At 40.8% G+C, this 22,719-nt stretch overlaps 1 protein-coding gene across 3 annotated transcripts in view; it reads right to left on the bottom strand.

The window, feature by feature from the left end:
• Positions 1-5,173: 5,173 nt before the first annotated feature.
• PDGFC (platelet derived growth factor C) overlaps positions 5,174-22,719 on the bottom strand; it is a 217,851-nt gene continuing 200,305 nt past the window's right edge. For all 3 annotated transcript variants that reach the window (XM_030865766.3, XM_060299890.2, XM_060299889.2), the window contains 3 exons: positions 19,394-19,601; positions 14,559-14,776; positions 5,174-7,288 (listed from right to left, as the gene is read on the bottom strand). In XM_030865766.3, coding sequence (XP_030721626.1) covers positions 7,172-7,288; positions 14,559-14,776; positions 19,394-19,601 — 543 coding nt within the window. In that variant the 3' untranslated portion in view covers positions 5,174-7,171. The remainder of the gene's footprint in view (positions 7,289-14,558; positions 14,777-19,393; positions 19,602-22,719) is intronic.

The raw sequence follows: 22,719 nt of genomic DNA, 5'->3' as shown, positions 1-22,719 counted from the left end.
TTTGGCAATTCTGGATCTTTTATAATTCCATATAAATTTTGGGATTATATATTCTAGTTCTGTGAAAAATGTCATGGGTAATTTGATAGGGATTGCATTAAATCTGTAGATGGCTTTGGGTAGTATGGCCATTTTAACAACATTAATTCTTCCAATCAAAAAGCATGGGAAATCTTTCCATTTCTTTGAATCGTCTTTAATTTCCTTTTTTAATGTTATGTAGTTCTCAGCATATACATCTTTCACCTCCTTGGTGAGCTTTATTCCTAAGAGCTTTATTTTATATTATTTTATTTTATATTTTGATGTGATTTTAAAAGGGATTGTTTATTTACATCCCTTTCTGATGCCATCAGAAAGAATGAAATAATGCCATTTGCAGCAACATGGATGGACCTAGAGGTTATCATACTAAGCGAAGTAAGTCAGAAAGAGAAATACAAATAACATATGATGTCACTTAAATGTGGAATCGAAAATATGATACAAATCAACATATCTATGAAACAAAAACAAAACTCACAAATATAGAGAACAGATTTGTGGTCACCAAGGGGGAAGGGTGTAGGGGAGGGGTGGACTGGGAGTTTGGGATTAGCATATGCAAACTGTTATATATAGGATGGATAAACACAATGTCCTACTGTATAGCACAGGGAATAATATTCAATATCCTGTGATAAACCATTATGGAAAAGAATGTATATCTGTGTAGAACTGAATCACTTTGCTGTACAGGCAGAAATTAACACACTGTAAATCAACTATACTTACTTAAAAAAAAAATCTGCACATTTCTCCAAATGCTCTTGACCTCCTTCCTCCACAAGAAACAGAAAATTAAATAGAATATAATATCTAATCCTCAAACTGTAGTTCTGGTTGGCAAACAAGTTGTAGAAAAGTAAAAAAGGAGTCAAGAATTTACCCTTCCCACACAGAGTAAACAGTATTCTGGACGTAAACTATACATGTGTAACTAATCAGAAAAGAATTAAAGGCATGGAGATTATATAAATAACCTAATGTTTTATAAAGAAAGAGGAAGGAAGGAAGGAAGGATGGAGAGTGAGAGAAAGTTTGGAAAGAAAAATAACCTAAAGAACAGAAGAAAATTTCTCAAGATGCTTTAAGTTATAAAAGAGCTTATTAAAAATATAAACATTAAACATTATTATTAAATGTTTCAATGTTTTGTATTAGTTAAACGTTTATTAAAACATAACATAGGGCTTCCCTGGTGGCACAATGGTTGAGAGTCCGCCTGCCGATGCAGGGGACACAGGTTCGTGCCCCAGTCCGGGAAGATCCCACATGCCGCAGAGCGGCTGGGCCCGTGAGCCATGGCCGCTGAGCCTGCACGTCCGGAGCCTGTGCTCCGCAACAGGAGATGCCGCAACAGTGAGAGGCCCGCGTACCGCAAAAAACAAAACAAAACAAAAAAAGACATAAAAGATAATAAACTACAGTGAGAACGGTTACTGAAGAGGTGGACCACATTGTCCAAGAGCTTATTTCCTCTTCTTAACAGCAAAATGATAGATGCTGACTGAACTAGAAGCAAGTGCTTTGCAAGTGGTTTTATGTTTTCAACATTTTCAAGAACATTTTTTTCACAATTTTAGTGGGACCGTTGAAGCAGATTGTATCTTGTGTTGATGAAACATTTTCCAAAGTACCTATTTTTCTGTCCCATTTCAATTTTCTGTCCGTAAGTTTCAAGTGAAGGTATTCAGGAAAGTTTCACTAAAAAATAGCAAGTATGATATGACCTCCTTTTAAATGAAATACCTATTAGTCACTCTCGCCAAATAATGTTGTGTAACAAACACCCTCAAGACCCCAGCAGCTTACAGCAAGAATTGTTCGTTTCTCACCCAAGTGCATGTGGGTTGCCTGGGCTCAGCAGGACTTGACCCCATGGCAGGGACTGGGTTCAGAAAAGCAGCAGGAGTTCTGGTCCAGGGTGCTCTCTGGAGCACACTCTTCTGGTGATGGCAGCAAAGACAGCAAACCATCTGCGCCAGCACATGGCACCTGTCACAGGTACTTTCCTCCTGTAGGTTAGAGCAAGACATGGCAAAGACCAAATTCAGATGGGAACATATAGCCATGGCAAAGCTATAGACATCAGCCACTACTACTGGGGACACAACTGAGTCCAGTAATCCCCTTATACCACCCATTCACTTATCTATACACTGGCAGGCATAGATAGAAATGGTGTGGGCTAGGGTGATAGAATTTTAGATTTTTTTTTTTTTTACTTTATTCCTTGTTTTTTTGTTGTTGTTGTTTGTTTTTTTGAAGGGAGCTTTATTTCTTAAATGCTGCAGTATATAATTTAAAAAAATACTGCACTTGTAATTAAAAAAATAACTTCATTGAGATATAATTTGAACACAAAAATTTCACCCTTTTGATGTGTGTAACTCAGTGGTTTTTAGTATATTCAAGTAACTATCACCACTATCAAATTTCAGAATATTTTCATCACTCCAAAGAGAAAACCTGTACTCACCAATAGTAACCGCCCTTTAACCCCCTTCCACTAGCCACTGGCAAAACACCCGTCCACTTTCTTTCTGTATAGATCCGTCAGTCCTGAACATTGCATAGAGATGGAATCATACATTCTATGGCCTTTTGTGAAGGGCTTCTTCTCCCTAGCATAATGTTTTCAGGGTTCATCCAAGCTGTAGCCTGTATCAGTACTTCTTTGCTTTTTATTGCCTAATAATATTCCATTGCATGGATACACAACATTTGGTTTATCCGTTTATTAGTTGATGGACATTTGGGTGGTTTCTATTTTTTGACTATCATGAAAAATGTTGTTATGAACTGTCACGTGCAAGACTTTCAATTTTCCTGAGTATATACCCAGGAGTGGAGTTACTGAGTCACATATTAAGTTTGGGTTTAAGGTTTTGAAGAATTGCGTCACTGTTTTCCCAAGTGGCCACATAATTTTACAATTTTTTTTGTTTGCTGTACGTGGGCCTCTCACTGCTGTGGCCTCTTCCTGTTGCGGAGCACAGGCTCCGGACGCGCAGGCTCAGCGGCCATGGCTCACGGGCCCAGCCGCTCCGCGGCATGTGGGATCTTCCCAGACCGGGGCACGAACCCATGTCCCCTGCATCGGCAGGCGGACTCTCAACCACTGTGCCACCAGGGAAGCCCCCAATTTTACAATTTGACCAGCAATGTATAAAGCTCCAATTTCTCCACATCCTCCCCAACACTTATTACTGTCTTTTGGATTCTCACCTTTCCAGGGGGGGTAAAGTGGTTATCTCACGATTTTAATCTGCATTTCCCTAATGACAAATAACGTTAGCTATCTTTCTATGTGCTTCTTGGCCATTTGTGTATATACATATATTTTTTGAGAAATGTGTATTCAAGCCCTTTGCTCATTTTTCTATTGAATTAATTATCTTTTTATTGTTGAGTTGTGAGAGTTCTTTATACATTTTAAATGTAAGACCCTAATCAGATATATAAATTGCAAACATTTTTTCACATTATGTGGTTTTCTTTTCATATCCTTTACGATGTCCTTTGAAGAACAAAAGTTTTTAATTTAATAATGCCCAGTTTATTTTTTCGTCACGTGTGTTTTTGGCATCATATCTGAGACACGATCACCTAAATCTAAGGCCCTCAGAATTTTCTCCTATATGTCTTTCTTAAGAGTGTCCTATTTCACCTCTTACATTTAGGTCTTTGATTCATTTTGAGTTAATTTCTGTATACGGTGTGAGGTAAGGGTCCAAATTTATTCTTTTGCATGTGCATACCCAGTGGTCCTAGCACCATTTGTTGAAAAAAGGATACCCTTTCACCATTGTATTGTCTTGGCAACCTGGCTAAATCAACTGACCGTAAATGTAAGGGTTTACTTCTGGACTCTCCATTTGCTGCACGTCTAGATTTAGTAGCCTTACCACACTATTTCTATAGCTTTGTAGTATGTTTCAAAGTTGGGAAGTGTGAGTCCTCTAAATTTGCAGTTCTTTCTCAAGATTTCTTAGCTATTTTGGGTCCCTTGCATTTTCATATGCATTTTAGGATCAGCTTTCCTATTCGTTAAAAAAAAAAAAAGCTAGCTGGGATTGCATTTATAATCTTTTAAAATAATGAAGTTATTAACGTTAAAAGCCATATTTCCTACCAAAATACTAAATTTCTTCCTAAAATTTTATATAGATTTAAACTGAATAAAAATTACTATAATGCCTTAGGAGTTACTAAAGAAATTGGATTTGGTGTAGGTGGCTGTTCAAATGCTTTCTGAAGCAGAGTGCAAAAGTGTATAATGAACATTTTAATACACATAGGAGGAAATTATTGAAATAGGGCTTCCCTGGTGGCGCAGTGGTTGAGAGTCCGCCTGCCGATGCAGGGGACACGGGTTCGTGCCCTGGTCCGGGAAGATCCCACGTGCCGCGGAGCGGCTGGGCCCGTGAGCCATGGCTGCTGAGCCTGTGCGTCCGGAGCCTGTGCTCCGCAACGGGAGAGGCCACAACAGTGAGAGGGCCGCGTACCGCAAAAAAAAAAAAAAATTATTGAAATAGATGAGTCCGGAACCATTGGTCCATAGAGAGTGCTAGCACACGAAACAGGAAGACTCACAGACATAGAGAACAGACTTGCGGTTGCCAATGGGGAGGCGGGGAGGGGAGGGATGGATCGGGAGTTTGGGGTCAGCAGATGCAAACTATTATATATAAGATGGATAAACAACAAGGTCCTACTGTATAGCACAGGGAACTGTGTTCAATATCCTGGGATAAACCATAATGGAAAATAATACAAAAAAGAATGTACTGATACACGTACGTATAACTGAATCACTCTGCAGTACAGCAGAAACCAACACACCACTGTAAATCAACTATACTTCAATAAAATAAATTAAAAACAACCAGTTGGAAATGCTGGATTGAACACAGTTCCACCGCTCACTGCTCTTAGATTTCAGAGCCTCTTGACTGTGCTAATGAGAGTTGTCGACCGCCCAGAGGGAGAGGCAGCGTAGACCTTCCAGGGGAGTAGCTGGGCTGTACCTAATCAGCCTCCAGGGGGCTGCAACGAAACTATGAAAATAAGTCAATAAGACACAGCACGTATATTCACTTTTTATTTGTCTTCCACGTGGTTGGGCGCAGGGTAGGACTGCCAGGTGGAAAAGTGCCGGAAAGGGTATTGCCTTGGAAGAAGAGTCTGGGACCTAGATGGCTCCCGGGCAAGTTCCAAGGCAGGGATCAGGTGTTGAAGATACCAGCCTGCGTAGAGATCTACCTCTGAAACTGAGGCTGCCACCTGGAGGAGTGCCGTGTAAACTGCACACACACGTAAGCCACACGCCACATGGACCTGGGCTCAGCCCCTCTAGTACCAGCCGCTGGAAATGAAGACAAGAGTGGAAAGTTACAGGATCCCCGCCCACTGTCAGTTTCATACTACCATACAAGCTATCATCAAGCATTTCATTAACCACACGCAACTCCAAGCCATCTGCAATTTAATTTGCCAGCAATCACTATCAAGATGACTGGGAAAAAGAAAACTGCGGCGCAGAGGCACTGGAGTCCAGGGGCAGGAAAGTCTCCCCAGAAATGGGCACTTTTCTGCCTGTCTTTTGAATGGATAGCAGCTTTTGCATAATAAAAATCGTGGTAACACAGAAGTCTGTCGCTTTTATTTTCTGGGCATTTAAGGGACAAATCTTGCAAACACACACTCAGTTTCTCCCCGAAACAGCTGCGTTGTTTTATTTGGTGATTCCACACATTTTGAATTCAAATAGTCACCACTTCACCTAGGCATAATATTAAGCATTTTACAAGCAAAGGATCTGGCTGATTTTCTTTTTAATTGCCAAAGAGTATAATAAGTGAATCGGTTAAAGGATATACTTCTGTACATAAAAATATTCATGTATTTATACAAGTGTATGGAACAGAGTTTAAAGACAATCCAACCAGAGCATCACAATAAATAGGATGTGGTCCTACGGGACAGCCGAGCACGCTTTGTCGGGAGGCTGTCAGGTCTCTTTCTTCAAGGTGCTTTCTGTTCTGCTGAGCTAGGCTCACTTTTCCCAAAATAAGGGTTAGGGGTTAGTAATTCCTGGATGCCTCCGGGAATACGCTGCTTCTTGCCGGCATCTCCAATAAGGGGAGTGGAAGATGACATATTTACTTATTTTCCGAGAGTCTTTGCCACTTACCAAACTCTATCCATTTCCCATGTCAGTATTTCAAAATGCAGACTGATCTAAGCTCTAGCACCATACAAGAAGGAAATACATGTATTTTTGTCAGAGCAACAATATTTTATATCATCTTCGTCCCTCTGGCTATAACCATTCTGTTTAGAAAAATTTACCAAGCTAAAAATAGTTGATCTAGGTTGTCATAAAAAAGAATATTAAATACCTTTGGTAAAAATAGATATATTTAACAAGATTAGAAAAGCAAACCGTTATAATGTCAAAAGGAGACTATAAAAATGTACACAATAACACAAATAAACCAACTTATAAAGTGAAGATAAGGCCACTCTTCTTCTCAGGTTTGTCTGTTCCAAACCGCGGATGGAGGTCTGTTCTTCTAAATGGCAGGAATCTGAGTAAGAAATAGGGAAAATCCAGTCTCTCCTATCAGCGTGACACAAGTTTAATTCATGGCAGCACAGTTCTTTTTTTACACCCACGTTGGTAGAACTCAGAACACTCTGGCTTATGCATGTGAATGAGAAACAATTCCAGATTTCTGTGACTGTAGGCCCAGAGCAGGGGCTTTAGAGTTAAGCAAGGCGACAGAACCGGGGGCTTAGGGGCAGTGTTTCCTGTGCTGACATGAACCTAGGCCTCATCCAGACGAGAGACACACAGGCAGCCAAGGGCGCACGTGGGGACTTTGCCACTAACTAGGAATCTACAAGGTTCATCCTCTCCCTGGCAAGGACTTTTCTCCTGTCGTGGGGCCTCTCCTCCAAAGGGCCGTTGCACAACCCCTACTTCTGCGTGGTATCTCCTCTCTCAGAACACGCTGTAAATCCTGAAGATGAAAGGGCCCTGGAACCAACAGCCAGCTGGGATTGTGGATGGAGATAAGGCACGAGCTCTGTCGCAGTGGCAGCCCTGAGCCACCGCGAGGCGTTATCCCCCGGGGTTCCCCCTGCACACGCAGTCACACTCTTCGTGGTGCTCCAGGGCCACGTCCGTGAGCGACTTATGCAGCCCCCGGACGCCCGTCTTGGGTCTCAACTGAAGGACCTGAAAGGGAACGATGGAAACCACCTTTAAAATCAGGCCACGTCTGCAACTTCTGATTTCATGGACAAGGTCAATTTCAGACCAGAATCTCGGGGTCCAACAGCGACCTACACATTTTAATTTTTAACTATTGAAGGCAGGATGAACATACTCCCCCACCCCTCAGACAAATCACAAATGATCATCATCACTGTGTGAAAGGAAGGACCTTTTAATACCAACGATTTGGAAGGAGGCGCTCAGAATAAAGAACAATCCTTACATAGAGAACGGACTTGTGGTTGCCAAGGGGGAGGGGGTGGGGGAGGGAGGGAGTGGGAGTCTGGGGTTAGCAGAGGCCAACTATTACATATAGAACGCATAGACACCAAGGTCCTACTGCAGAGCACAGGGAACTATATTCAGTATCCTGGGATAAACCATTACGGAAAAGAATACGAAAAAGAACGTACATATGTGTATAACTGAATCACTTTGCTGTACAGCAGAAATTAACACAATGTTGTGAATCAACTATACTTTAATAAACTAAAAAAAAAAAAAGAACCGGCCTTAAATGGAAAGGCCCACCATGCCATGCCCGCTTTCCTTTACGCACCTAACTGTATTAGAAAGAATTTCACCTTCGTTAGGTGTCTTGGAACCACGAATGCGCAATTCATTTTTCTGTTTGTTGGTTTCTTTCACTCATTCATTTATTCACACACTTAGCAAATATTTATCCTTGAAGCAAGGCAGGCAAGTACTGCGATGCTGCGAAAAGAAACATGGTCTGCAGATGAGTCTGAGTCAATTATGCCACTCATTAATGCCCTTGGCTAAAGGTCAAGTCCTCCATCAACTTGATGACACGGATTACATGTACTTCGTAGACATCAGCCTCGGTCACAGCTAACTTTCTGCAGCTGGGTCCTAGTGCACTGTAGATGGTTTGGCAATAATAACAAGAATGTCTCTATTAAATGAAGTTATTTGCAGTTTGGATGGTTGAGATTCTTAACCAGAAATATAGCACAACGGACACTGATACTAAACACACCCTTTTCACACTGTGACGGAAGGACACGGCTATGTACTCTATAAGAGACTATCTGACGTATCTGATAAGAACTAACTACTCAATGTGTATGATTACATTTTAGGTCTTATGACAGAAATGGCAAAGTTTTAGAAATTATGTGGCTTTGGCTTATGAACAAAGCCTCGAGCACAGCATAATATGAAGTTGTCCAGTTTCTCTGCTCTCTGGGTCTGACACGGACAACCTCATAGAGCAACTTCTAAAAGATAGCGTTGCTGGAAATATTCATTAATCCAAAAAGGCAAAGGTCAGGTTTTATGACTGTCTTACTTGAAGATTTAAAAAAGAAAAACAGAGAATGGTCCCTCATTTGGAGTATGTGGTCATATCGAATTTTAATCAGCTAACATTTTTTGAACGCTTATGGGTTGCCAGGCGCTCTAATAATGTTTTTACATACTTTAACTCACAAGAATTCTATGAAGTAATTTTCAGTTATTACCCCTATTTTACATGTGAGTGAACAGAAGCTTAGGGAGAATGAGTGACACAGCCAGTGTCTGTACTTCTGCCAAACAGAAATGATTAAGTTGCAGTGATGGATACTAATTTCATCAAGACTCAGAATATTACTAGTCATACACTCTATTTATTTAGTAACTTTCTTCCTAGAGAGATAAACTGCAAAATCTTATGATAACGATGAGAAACAGTAAACTTGTAAAGATTCTCTATTACATTTACAATTCCAGAATAAAAATGACTAAGACTATTATGTTAATGTGAAACTGAACCCAATGAGTATTGAATATAGATCATGGGTTGGTACTGATTTCTTGTTTTTGACCAACATAAGGCGGTGTCAAAACCAACTTCTCGTAAGATGCTGGCACTATACCTTAGTAGCACACTCGCGCTACAAAGGGCTTCTGGAATGAGGTTGGGTGGAGATACACTGCGATACTGGCATAGACAATGTCTTTAAATCCTGTGTCCACTTGTATACATTTTCCCAGTTGGCAGGGGAAAAATAACTATGAAGGGTAATGGTTAGAGAGGCCGCCATACACAGTCCCGACAGTTGATGACACCAGGCGGCAATCCTAGAGCCTTTCCTTCCTCTGTGGTGCTGACGCAACACGCGTTCACCAAATAAACGTCCCCCCCACGTGCCCAGTCTTCATCCACCGATACCTGTGGGTGTTTACAAATAGCAGAAGAATCTCCTAACGTTCCAGTGACGTTAAGGTCTTGTACGTGGTGTGGAGGGGTGGGTGATAATCAGTGTTTTCTCTCTCAATTCCCTTTGAAAGTTTGGACTTTGGGAGACAAAGAGAGACCTGGAAGATGACCGGCAGGTCCCAGATAATGTTAGAGAATTTTGTTTTTAGGACATAGCTTATGACACAGAAAAGAAACAAGGTAGAAGCACATCTCACACAAATGTTGAGGAAGAGGTTCAAACTAAAATCACGAGGCCATGAAAAACCAATCCAGGGAAAAGCTAAAACCAGAGACTGCGGACAGAACAGATCGGGCACAGAAAGACCCATCCGGGAATGATGCCCAAAATTCTGGGCGGCATAGAACCTGAGTGACGGGGCTCACTACTAGAATAAGGCAATTGAGTGGTGTATTTATTTCCCCCAGACAAACAGATCTAAGCAAGAAAACACTATTGTGTTAAGGAAAGGAGTGAAACTAAATAGACGAGGATATAAACAAGGTGAAACTCATCATGCTGATTAAGAATGGAAAAAAGGAGCAAATATGTTTCTTCTGTCAGAGTCTCCTATAGATCTTTTTGCCAGAAGGAGAAGACCCTCCTACCTCTGGGCAAATTCATTAAATCTTTACTGATCATTTGCCGTACTTTAATGAGGCTAGGAACACGGAGGAAGTGAAGGTGAGTGAGACAATCGCTAGCGTATACTGAGGGCTTGAAATGTGCCACACCTCGTTCTAAGTCTTATTCATAATAAGGCACGAGGGGTGACGGCTCACTTCACAGATGGAGAAATCGAGGCCCAGGGGACGAAGTAATTTGCTCCAAGTCACACAGCTAACAAATGTCAGATTCAAACCCTGGATGCCCAGCCTTGGAGTCCCCGCTCTTGAGTGCTACACTGTGATGGGATCTTTACTCTGAGTTCTCAATTTGGGAGAAACAAATACAAATAAATAATAATTACGAAATAATAAAAGTTAGCTTATAGAGATACCTTTAAAGTCCTACACATGCACAGAGGAGGAATGAGTTACGCTGGGATTGGCAGGAAACTCAAAAGTGTTTCAAGGAAGAGGTAACATCTAAGTGTATACGTATATAAGGCTCCTGTCTTGCTTTTTTGAGAATTCCTATTTGGGAGACGGGGAAATTAAGAAAAAACATTTTTTGTTTTTGGCTAGAATGGCCTCCAATAAAGAGTATCTGGTGACTGCTACAAAGAATCAACCTTAATGATACTATTATGCTATAATATTATACCAAAACACTACTACAGTAATATCATTATATTTTATGAGAATTTTAAGTCTGCAAACTTATTTTTGATACAGTGGTTGAACAAAACTCAAGGAAAATGCTAAAGGAAAGCAAAAGAGGGAATAACTCAGTTATATTTGTAGTGATACAAATGGACACACGTCAGCTTAATATGCAGGGAAGCTGGTATAATAGACCTGGATGGAAGAGAGAAAAATTAAAACTCCTAAGCTCTATCTTTGCTTTTGCCTTGTCCATGAAGTGGGATAATCTTTAAACTGAAAATTGGAGCAATGATCATCAAAAAGAATTAAAGCCCAAGATGGGCTTCACTGTGAAAGAGTTAAATCTCTAGACCCAGAGTAATGGTCTTCGATGACTTAAGAACTACTTTGAATTATGTTTGCAAAAAATTTCACTTATTTAGGAGTAGTACTAGACTCAGAACTTGCGAAACATAAGACTGAGAAAAATCTAGGTCTCAGAAATCATGAATTACACCAAACAAGTAATCCTTTTTTCATAGGGTAATTTGATGGGTAACAAAATAACTATCACAGAAACATTTGTAATTCCCATAGAAGAGAACTGAGATGATTGGATTGGAGATATCTATGAGAAATGTGGAACAGCTAACCATGTATTTTTCTGCACACACACGAGAGATATTTGTGGGAAACTTGCACTACACGGTCGTACAATTAGATAAGCATCCGAAGTTGTGGACATGCAGATAATACACATAATCAACGCCACCTGAAGACTGGAAGGCTAAATCAATACCATTCTGGAAGAAGGTCAGTGCGTGGCCAAGCACTGACCATGGCCTTTCCCTACACAAGAACTTTATCTCAGACTTTAAAACAGATACTGCACGTTCTGGGGCAACTTTCTGGAGAAACCTAAAACTAATGGTATTGGAAAAGAAATTTACAAGTATAGGATGGGGGAGGATACACTTGATCTGAGGACTGATTCAGCTGCCTGCCCCAGAAGCATGATACCAATTCAGCATCTGATAAACTTGTTTAGAAATGCTCTGGGTTTTACAGGTCGTAGCAAGGTGAGTCATAAACCCAAGACTTGTTGGCTAAATCAGGTCCCCAGATACACTTTGCTTAGTAAGTCCCTGCTTTAGAAAGTTCAAAATGAAATGATTTTAGGTGGGGAGAGATCACCCCAGCTTAATTCCTACTCTCACCCTATTCTTTCACATTATGCCAACCAACTCTAAGATCTGCCGACCCTTTAAGGCCTTTTAACTTTCATGTGCTTCAGGGCTGTCACTGAGCAGGACCCTGAGAGGCCTTCCCAGAGCAGACCTCCTCGCCCGCCCGGCCGCATGTCCTCTGCCTGTCTTTTGTCTGTGGAAAAACTCTAGTCATTTAATCAGAGAAATGAGAAAACGCATAAAGAAAGGAAAACAGTACGGCAAGACAAAATAATAACAGTTTAGCCATTAAGCAAAGTCAAGGACCTTCAGTTCCTCCTCACGGGCTACAGACGATATTCTGAGTCAGGTCCCTTGAGCTGTTTTGCAGATACTGAAACCGCCACCAGATGGAAGAAGTTAACTGCATGCTGCCCACAAGCATGTAGATCCCAGACCGGTTGGAACCAGAAGGTTGATGATGTGGACTCCCGATGACCTCACCACCAACCAATCGGAAGAGTGTCCACCAGCTGATCACACGCCTCCCTGTCTTTAAAAACCTGTCCCTGAAAGCCGTTGAGGAGTTTGGGTCTTTCGAGCACTGGCTGCCTGGTCTCCTTGCTTGGCACCTGCAATGAATGCTGCACTTTCCTCCCCACGACCTGGTTCAGCAGCTTTACTGCCCCAGCAAGCAGACCCAAGTCTGGTTCGGTAACAAAACTACCCCATAAGGGTTTTTCCTTGACTAGACTTCCAGTTCTTAGAGTCGCAACAAGCCGTCGTCTGGGCAGAGCGGAGCTGGGGCTCCCGCAAGCTCCCGAGGACCTCCTCCTGAACAGGAGTGCACCCGTTCCCAGCACAAGGATCCTTAGACGTGTGTGGTGCAGAAACGAAAGTGGACTATGAGGACGGCAGTCAACAGTCCTACTTTTATCCCAGACTGCCAGGTTTGGATGTCATCTTCTAAAACTTGCCATCTAACAATTGTCAGAGAATAACCCCTTTAGGAAAAACCTGAGACATTATCAGATTTCGCACATGTTTTACAAAGGTTAAGTGTCCTGTGGATGGTTACAAGTTAATGGTAGATCTAGGAGGGAAACAGGCACCTTGTCTGGAATCCAGTGCTTTTCTCCCACTTAATCACCTGCCAACACAATATTGCGGAAGAGCTGGGCAACCACGTCACGTGAGCGCAGCTACCTGTTCAGATTACCCAACAGATTAGGGTTTCACCGACGTCTTCACTCACAGGTAAAATCATTTCCTTTATTAAGTGGGTATTTAGTTTGTGTTATTCTTTTATTTAGCAGAAAAAAGTGAAAATGAATGAAGCCATATCCAAATGAAGTCAGGAGGTAGATTTTGGTTTGGTTTTGTGAAAATTAAAGTTTGTAAAAGACATTTTGTAAAAACTGAAGGTGAGCCATCAGGAAGGGGTCGCTTCCAGATGCACGAAAGCCACGTGCTTCTGGGGAGGACTGGAGGGGGTTGGGTATCACCGGGGATAATGAAAATTTTAAACATATAAACTCTAAGGTCCCCAAGGCTCTGAAAAACAATAATTACTAACATTTCATATTGTATTTTCCTTAATTCCATGGAATAAAGGGAAGGATGAAGGATCTATAAAAAGCTTAACATACTATTTGGGGCACCATGAATAAGAGGAAGATATAAATGATGAAATAACAGGAAGTATAATTATGAATATGTCCCTTGGAATTTATGTGCCCAAATGGCCCCAAATGGAAAGATAAATATTAAAGATCTTTATTTTCTCCAAAATAGACCATAATTTACCTCCAAGTTTGTCTTTGAAATATTTTCCCTTCATATTTTGAAGAGGTGAAAAGTTTCACCCATTTTCCTCCCTGGAAAAACAGTTTCTTTTTTGTATGAGACAGAAAACCTCCACTGAGTACCCATGATGTGCTATCAGAGGACAAGCTTTCTAAATCCTTGATGTCTGGTTTCCTGAGTTCAAGGTCCTAATTAAAAAACAGGGATTTCCCTGGTGGCACAGTGGTTAAGAATCTGCCTGCCAATGCAGGGGACGGGTTTGAGCCCTGGTCCTGGAAGATCCCACATGCCACGGAGCAACGAAGCCCGTGCGCCACAACTACTGAGGCTGCACTCTAGAGCCTGTGAGCCACAACTACTGAGCCTGCGCTCTGGAGTGCACGAGCCACAACTACTGAGCCTGCGCTCTAGAGTCCATGAGCCACAACTACTGAGCCTGCACTCTAGAGCCCACAAGCCACAACTACTGAGCCCGTGCGCTACAACTACTGAAGCCCACGTGCCTAGAGCCCATGCTCCACAACAAGAGAAGCCACCACAATGAGAAGCCCGCACACCACAACGAAGAGTAGCCCCCGCTCACCACAACTAGAGAAAGCCCGCGCGCAGCAACGAGGACCCAATGCAGCCAAAAAATAATAATAATAAATTTAAAATAATAATAATAATAAATGAAAACTTGAGCTCTTTGGTAAACCTTGGTTTTGTCTGGTCTGGTTTTCGTGAAGACGACATCTCCCTTCTAAACCAAAATCCACTTCAGAGAGGCTGGTCTGTCATCTTTCGGGAAGGGAAAGGCCGCCCGTACCTCGTGATACTTCTTGGTGACTTTGCTGGGGACACACTGACACTCGCTGCAGGTGTGCAGGCAGCACGCGCAGTTCCCGCCGCAGCGCTTCACCAGGAGACAGCCCGGCCAGAAGACGGTGTCGGTCCTCTTGAGCTCCTCCCGGATGGACACGGAGAAGTTGCGAGGCGTGCAGCTATAGAGCCGCACCTCTTCCTTGAGCAGGTTCAGGCCCAGCACTGCACGGCACACAGGGGAGCAGAGGAAGAGGCGGTCATGCTCTGAGCCTTGCGATTTCGCCAAGCGCCCTCGCGCTCTCGCTCTCATACAGAAATCTAGACATCTCCCGAACAATCGCCCCAGTAAGAACCCCGATTATCTAACTAGGTCTTAGGGCGATGCAGCTCGCAGGCTGGGCTTTCCGTCTTATGGCAAACAGAGCTTCCTTGTGACCCAGGGACGGATGAAGGGACGGCATTGTGCAGTGCTGAGGATGGAGACTACAGAAGAGTTACCAGCTATAAACAGGAAACTTTCTAGAGAAAAAGGGGACTACACCTTTTAACCTTTGGAAAAAAGTAAACAAGGGGGGCGTGGGAGGGAAGAATAGAATGTAAAAGGAAAGCTTTGATGAAAACACAGATGCGATGTTTAGAAGGATGACAAGCTCCTGCGATGAATGAAACACAACGTACAGACACTTGTTGACAGAACCTTCCATAATCTTCCTGGCAACAAGAATCATAGAGCGTGGAAAGGAAATGAAGCAAATGAATTTCTGAAGACGGCTGAGCAGACCGGAGTGCGGGAAAGGACACGTTTGAAAGGAGCAGAAGTTGCTGGAAAGCACTGCTTCTGGCGCGTTGAGAAATTTTTGGACTTGGAAATTGAGCTTAACTAGACTCCTTTTCAGATGTCTATTCTCCTGAAGGGCAGAAGAAATGACTAACTTATAACCACTGTCTCTATTCTTTTAGTAACTTGGTTAACTATGCCGTGGTTTATTCTTTAAGAGAGTGCCTCCATGTGAAGACCAAACCAAACGTCCTTTCATTAGACTGTTGCAATACGTTCTAAAGAACCATTGTTATCAACTATAGAATGATACCGCCTCAGTTAAATCAGATCAAAATAACACGTCATGTTTAACATGAGCTTATACATAACATATGAAGTAGCTGATAATTATTAGGATAAGCAATTCTAATATGATTTTAATTTCTGCTTTACAGCTTTGCCTTTTTTCCCCTAGAAATATTCAAATCAAAGCAATTCCAATAAAATTGAAGTTTTGAATAACATATAATTCATCAGAGCTTTTTTCCTTCAAAAACAAAGTTTTTATTAAAATTTAGGAATACTATCTAAACTATACTAAATCTGGTTAAATACCTTTCAGTAATATTGGCAACATTATAAATAATATTTTCTGGTTAAAGATAGCTTCAGGTAATAATAATCACTACATAACCCAGCCTTAAAAATTAAATGCCAACATTTTTAAATACTTTTAAAGTGACAAGGTAATTAAGAATCAAATGCTTGTTTTCTTAGCTAGGTTATTCTTGAGTATGTGGTCAAGTTTTTCTAAAATGTCAAAGGAAGCCAATGTAAGTATTTTCAAGAAATATATTACAGCTTATGCAAATGCAGTTGTCAATTATAAGCACACGTAAACCATATGGTTGACTAAAACCTCGGTCAAGTAAGGGGAACACGGAGGAAATGCTAATTCAATATGCTCATTTCAACATCTTATTCAGCTAGAAATTATTTTTTCCAACTCAAGAGAAAATCACTGTTTTATTTGAATATCTAAAGATTTCCCTTTCATCTGAAAAATGACCCTGTGACAGTAAAGCTTTTAAATATTTAAGAGGAAAAGAGTTCATTCTTTCGAGGACCATTAAAGAGAAGCTTATCTCCAATAAAATTAATGAGATAATTAGGTTAAATGATGTCACGTATTTTACCTCATTTCATTTTGCCGAACCCTAACCTATGTCTATACACGTACCGCTCTTTCACTGTCCAAGTTGTATATGAGCTTCTTTGAATCTTTTCGCTAGAACTTAACATCTAGGCAAGGAGCGAGAACGCCTAAAACAGGCAGACACATACAAAAGCCAGTTGCCAGAGTTTTTAATGCTTCTTTAAGATTTATCCTTCTTTAGAATGTGAATGAACTCTTAGCTTTCAAAGGATATTCATCTACCTTAAAGAGTTTTAAACATACTAGTTCATGAAACTAGAAAATGAGTCTGTATATGTTAGCTTTAAAATGTTTACTTAACCACAATAAAAGGTTAGATGGATTTCCCAAGTGAACCAAGTTATGATACCTGCTACAATGTGAAAATTTAAACAGACTTTCAACTTAGCTTCCACTCATCTATCATGTTTGACACAAAAGTCAAAAGCCCTTTTTAAGTACTAGTTAAACCTGACTTAAAAAATATGGGTTTTTCTTTTCTGTAGTAGTAAGGTATGAATGAACACGCTGAACCAGAGGAAGAAAGGGAAAATAAAGAAAAGGAAAGACATTAACACAGTCCCCTCTGGGCTAAAAATACAAGTAAGGACTTCACATTTAGCATATGTTATTTGAAATTTATGCTTCCTACTTCTAGGGCTTCAAACACATCTAAGCATCATTAGAATAAGTCACGTGACTATGACTGGTGTCACAAATTCTCCAAACATTGGGTAGAACACCAACACATACATTTTAATAGCTTAACTGTAATAATGTGGAAGTTTCCCTCTGCAAAATATCTGTAAAGTAAACTTAGCCTTCAGATGCTTTATTTCCTTTTCGTAACAACCTCCTAAGACAATACATGCATTAGCTTGTCTTTCTAAAGAATGAAGATTTGAAGCCTGTCGTCAATAAAAACTGGTTTTCTAATGCCTGTTTTCTTGTTCAGATTCATAAATATTGCAAGTTTTCCTAAACAGAATAATACTGATTGAAAAAAATTACGATCACAGTTTACTTTGTCAGTGTTCATTTTTTTCAGACACTCAGCCCAAGGATATTCTATTAACGTAATGCAATCTGAGGGTGGTCTTGCTAAGATGAATGTGGTAACGCTGTGATATGTTTATTCTGTGGAAAATCTATCTCAATCTCTAATTAGAAGCTTTTAAATGTTTTACTCCTCCTTCCTTTGTAGAAAGACTCCTGTGGGGGGGAGCTGGTTTTGTCTATAGAGATGTTATCCCACACCTGCATTTTAGTTTATGTAGAGTTCCAAAAATATACACTGCTTTGCTCACACTTACTGTACACTTAAAAAGTTAATAGTTTTGGCAAACTGCAAAGGGATTCAATTTGGAAAGTGTTAAATGAATATTTGAGAGATCTGGTTCAGCGCTGGGCCTTTTAAACACACCCTAGCCTCCGGCCAAATCTTCACTGAGCACCACGTGAGAGGTGCAGGCATACAGGCAGGGTTAGAGGGGAGATTTTCAGGCTCGTATCCCAACATCGGCTGTCAAAAAACTAGATCTGAGCTCAGTCCGGTTGACTCCCTCTGCTTCTTACGGATCCACGGGATAATCTACCTCGAATTTGCTAACAAAGGCTCTATTCAGGGGCGTTTCAGCCAGCCTTTCAAATCTTCATCTTCCCGTTCCTAAGTGGGAGGGCAGGGAAGTGTTGTTGTTGGTGAGTTATTTATCACGATCATGTCCTATAAATATGTAACCGTTTTCAGCATCTGGACAAGATTCAGCTGCCTCTGGACGTGAACAGCGATTTCCAATATCCCTGAGAGGAAACCAGGGCTGCTGGTCCAGCAGAACACTGTGCTGGGCAAGTCCGAACATGATCTGCTGAGATGTTAAGTCCTGATCAGAAGGGCTGCAACTCTTAGCAGGAGAGGGCAGGAATCGGGTTTCTTTCTGACCAGTCTGATGCAATCTGCCCCTGTGAGTCGCTCAAATTAACTAAACACTGTGCTTTCTACAGACTTTCTGCAGACTGTCCTCCGTTCTCTAATGGGACCCTGGGTAGATTTCAAAGTTTCTGACAGACTGAAACAGATTGTCTGAGGGCTTTATAACTACCCAGTTACATTTTCATTTCTGTTTGAGAGGGATGCTTTCCAAGTTTAGGGTGACGAGGAAAGTTACCTGACCTGAGAACAGATTCGGCTAACATTACCTCCAATCTCTTGACCATGTGAAATTAAGTTTAATTATCAACACTTTCACTCTTGAAGGGAGATGTGCTCATAGAATCAAAAGTGATCATTTCAGAAGCATATTTACATAGAAAAAATTATCATGGTGTGAGTTCCTTTAGAGCATTATTTTCTTACAGTGACTTCTATCTTGGAAACTACAGTTCTGTTTTCTGGGGAGCCATTGTTATTTTTCGTATTATTTAGAAAAGTTTCTAGGCTTAGGAAATGGAAATTGATATAATCCTGACCCATGGGGTCATGGTGAATACAGATTTTAATAGAGCTTTCCCCTTTTCTAGCCCTAAACCTGGTTTAGCAGCTATGATAATCTCTCTTGAATCTCTGAATCAATATACCCCAAATATTAAGTTTGAATAAGCAATGTTTCTTGAGAAATGTAGCACAGGACTTCATCAAAATGATATTTTTGAATTAAAGAAATAACAGGAATTTTCAGCAAAAGCATCTCTTTTAATCTTCCAAACCCTCCTTTTATATGTATTCTTATTTAATACGTAAATATGCTCAAATGTTAAGAAGGTTGATTATTTAAACTTCATTGGGGAAGAATTTTAAACTCTCCTCATTAGAAGGTACGGCAGAAGAATCTGAAACATTAGCTGCTAAGAAACTTAAATGAGGTGCTAACCTGAAGAGAGAGCTTACCTCTGGATTTTCTTCCAAACACAAAAGCCTTGCCCAGCAGTTGCCATGTGGGCCTGTAGAGATCTTCTAAGTCCAGCTGCCATCTATCTGGTTCAAGATACCGAATAAGGTCTTCCAAGGTGCTAAACGCAGTGACAGCATTGTTAAGCAGGTCCAGTGGCAAAGCTGCAGCGGGGAGCACGGAAGGACTCACAGTTTCCGTCAACTGCTGAAAGTAAAACGAATCCAGTGTCAGACGGCAACCGCTTTTAAAAAAACGACGTGTTCCTTCTGGACTCACGCACGAGGTTAGATAGGCAGACTAAGGCCGAAAACACCTGGAAGTGAAACTGTATTCAACCCCAGTGAGCAGTAAACTACTTTGCCAAGACTTCATGCAGATGAACTTGGACGGAGTTTCTGTGGGAAAAGATTTTCAATGGGCAAGACACTCACTTGCGTTACCACAAACCATGGTAGGCAAAGGTGCCTCCATGGTTCAGTTATGGACTTAACAACGGAAGCCTTAATAGAGTTTTTACCAAAGTTTTCAACTTTTTATCCTCCTCATTCTGGAAAATCACCTGGGAACTCCCAGGTGTGTCAGAGGAATTAAAAATGTAATGTAAAGTAATTAACCCAAAAAGAATAAGAAAAAAATATATAAGTGAAAAGCTAAAGCCTTTGACGTTGGAGAAGGAGTTGTTAATCAAGATAGAAAACACCCAAACCATAAAAGAGAACTTTGATAAATTTGCCTAAATTTTTTGTAATAAACAGAGTTAAAATACAGACACTGGGAGAACACCTTGGCAAACCATATACCTGTCACAGGACAGAGTACACGGAAAAAAACAAACTCAATAGAAAATGGACAAATTCCAGACAAGAAGCTTGAATGGCCACTAGACATATGAAAACATGCTAAAAAATTCATTAGTTATCAGAGAAATGCAAACCAAAATGAGATATTTCACATACAAAAAAAGAGATACTATTTCACTTACAGGAGATCGGCGAGCATTGAAAGGAAAGGATTGCCAAGGATGTGGGTAAATTGGAATTTTTCTGGTCTGCCTGCAGAAGTGAGTGTATATTGGTATCACTGTAGTTGATGTAGCTGATGTGCACAGGATACTAAGTTGAAGACGGATATGTGCCATGTCCCTGTAGTTCACTTTTGAGGTTACAGCCTTTTATTTGTGCACATGAAAATATGTGCACATGAATATCAATTCATCACAGTGGTGAAAGGAGAAAAGCTGAAAACCACCTAAATGCTCATGTACAGAGCGATGGATTAAAGTGCACCATTTTAAAAGGCAAGCACCAAAAGGAGGTAATGATTTCAGGAAAAGCCCGTTAAGAAACACACTCCTCCCTTCCCCAATTTTTAAAGTGGACTAAAAGTGGGGAGTGGTAGATTAGAACTGAAATCAAAACAGGCAAAATAAATACAGGAACAAATGCTCCACTTAGTTTTTGAAATTTATCTATTTGTTTATCTGCAGAAGAAGAAAAGGGAATAGTATGGAATAAAACATTTATATTGACTGACGTTTATTACAGTAACGTTTATAATAACAAAAAGTTGGTCACAATCTAAATTTACAATAGTGGAATAGTTAATGACCCTGCAGTCATAAACTGAAATAGTGGGACCGGCATGAAAAACGAGGCCCTCTAGCAAGATGTGGAGCAACCTAAATGTCCATCGAGAGATGAACGAATAGAGAAGACGTGGTACCTATATACGATGGAATATTACTCAGCCATAAACAAGAAGGAAATAATGCCATTTGCGGCAACATGGACGGACCTAGAGATGGTCATAGTGAGTGAAGTCAGTCAGAAAGAGAAAGACGAATACCACATGACATCACTTATATGTGCAATCTAAAATATGACACAAATGAACTTATTTACAAAAGAGAAACAGACTCAGAGACATAAAGAACAAACTTATGATTACCAAAGTGGAAAGCGGGCTGGAGGGGGAGGATAAATTAGGAGTTCGGGATTAACAGATACAGGATATTAGATCTAAAATAGATTAACCAACAAGGACCTACTGTATAGCACAGGGAATTCTATTCGATACCCCGTATTAAACTATAATAGAAAATAATCTGAAAAAAGAAGATGTACATATATGTATTACTGAATCACTTTGCTGTACAGCAGAAATTAACACAACACTGTAAATCAACTATACTGCAATTAAAAAAATGAGGTCTTGGGCTTCCCTGGTGGCGCAGTGGTTGAGAGTCGGCCTGCCGATGCAGGGCACGCGGGTTCGTGCCCCGGTCCGGGAAGATCCCACATGCCGCGGAGCGGCTGGGCCCGTGAGCCATGGCCGCTGAGCCTGCGCGTCCAGAGCCTGTGCTCCGCAACGGGAGAGGCCACAACAGTGAGAGGCCCGCGTACCGCAAAAATAAAACAAAATAAAATAAAAAATTAGGTCTTCTAGGATTTTTTTATTAAAAAAGAAATGCCTAATATGTAGTAAATGACAAGAAATCCAAGCTATGTAAACATAGCATTATTATACCATGATTTCAACACACATACGTTGAAACAAAACAAAGAAAAATCAAGAGCACCTAAGATGTGGAGTGTTCATCTATGGTTTTAATGAGAATGGGTGATTTCCATTTTCTTCCTTATATCTATCCATATTTTCAGCATTTTCTATAATAAGTATGGATTCTTTCTAGAGATCAGGTAAAAATGATAACATTTGCTATAATTAAAAAAACTATCATATCAGCTCTTCCTTTTCATCGTCATTACTCAGATACAGGGCAGACCCTGAAAACAATGGACTATATTTAGCAGTCTCTAACCTTGTCTCCCTGCCTTTACTCTTTCTTATTCCTTTTGTTCTTTGCTGCATAACCCTGGGTTAATCTACCTAAAATAAGTTATCGCTGATCACGGGATGGATTTGGACAAATGCCTAGAGCGATTTCTCATCTGGAAGATAAAATCCAAATTCCTTTCCCTGCACTCAGAATCCTCACCACCTGACCTTCGCTCACCTTTCGCATCTAATCCTCCACTCATCAAAGACAGGCACATTTTGTCCCAATCAATCTAGTCTCCTCACTGGCTGCTGCACATGTCATGTTCCTCTGACCTTGACCTTGCACTTCTCCCCATGCTTACGTTGCTGCCCCTCCTCCCCGGGCAAAACTCTCCATCTTGTGATTCACATAATAAATCTTTACCATTTCTAACAGTCTTTCTTGAAACCCAACCCATCCATGAAACCTTCCCGAGTAACAGGGCCATTGCTTCCCCAAACACCTCAACTGGGTCAATCTGGAAAAGACCCTCTCCAGGCT

The sequence above is a fragment of the Globicephala melas genome, chromosome 5 (genome assembly GCF_963455315.2).
Source record: "Globicephala melas chromosome 5, mGloMel1.2, whole genome shotgun sequence".
Classification (NCBI taxonomy): Eukaryota; Metazoa; Chordata; class Mammalia; order Artiodactyla; family Delphinidae; genus Globicephala; species Globicephala melas.
This window is presented reverse-complemented; position numbering and strand designations above follow the sequence as displayed.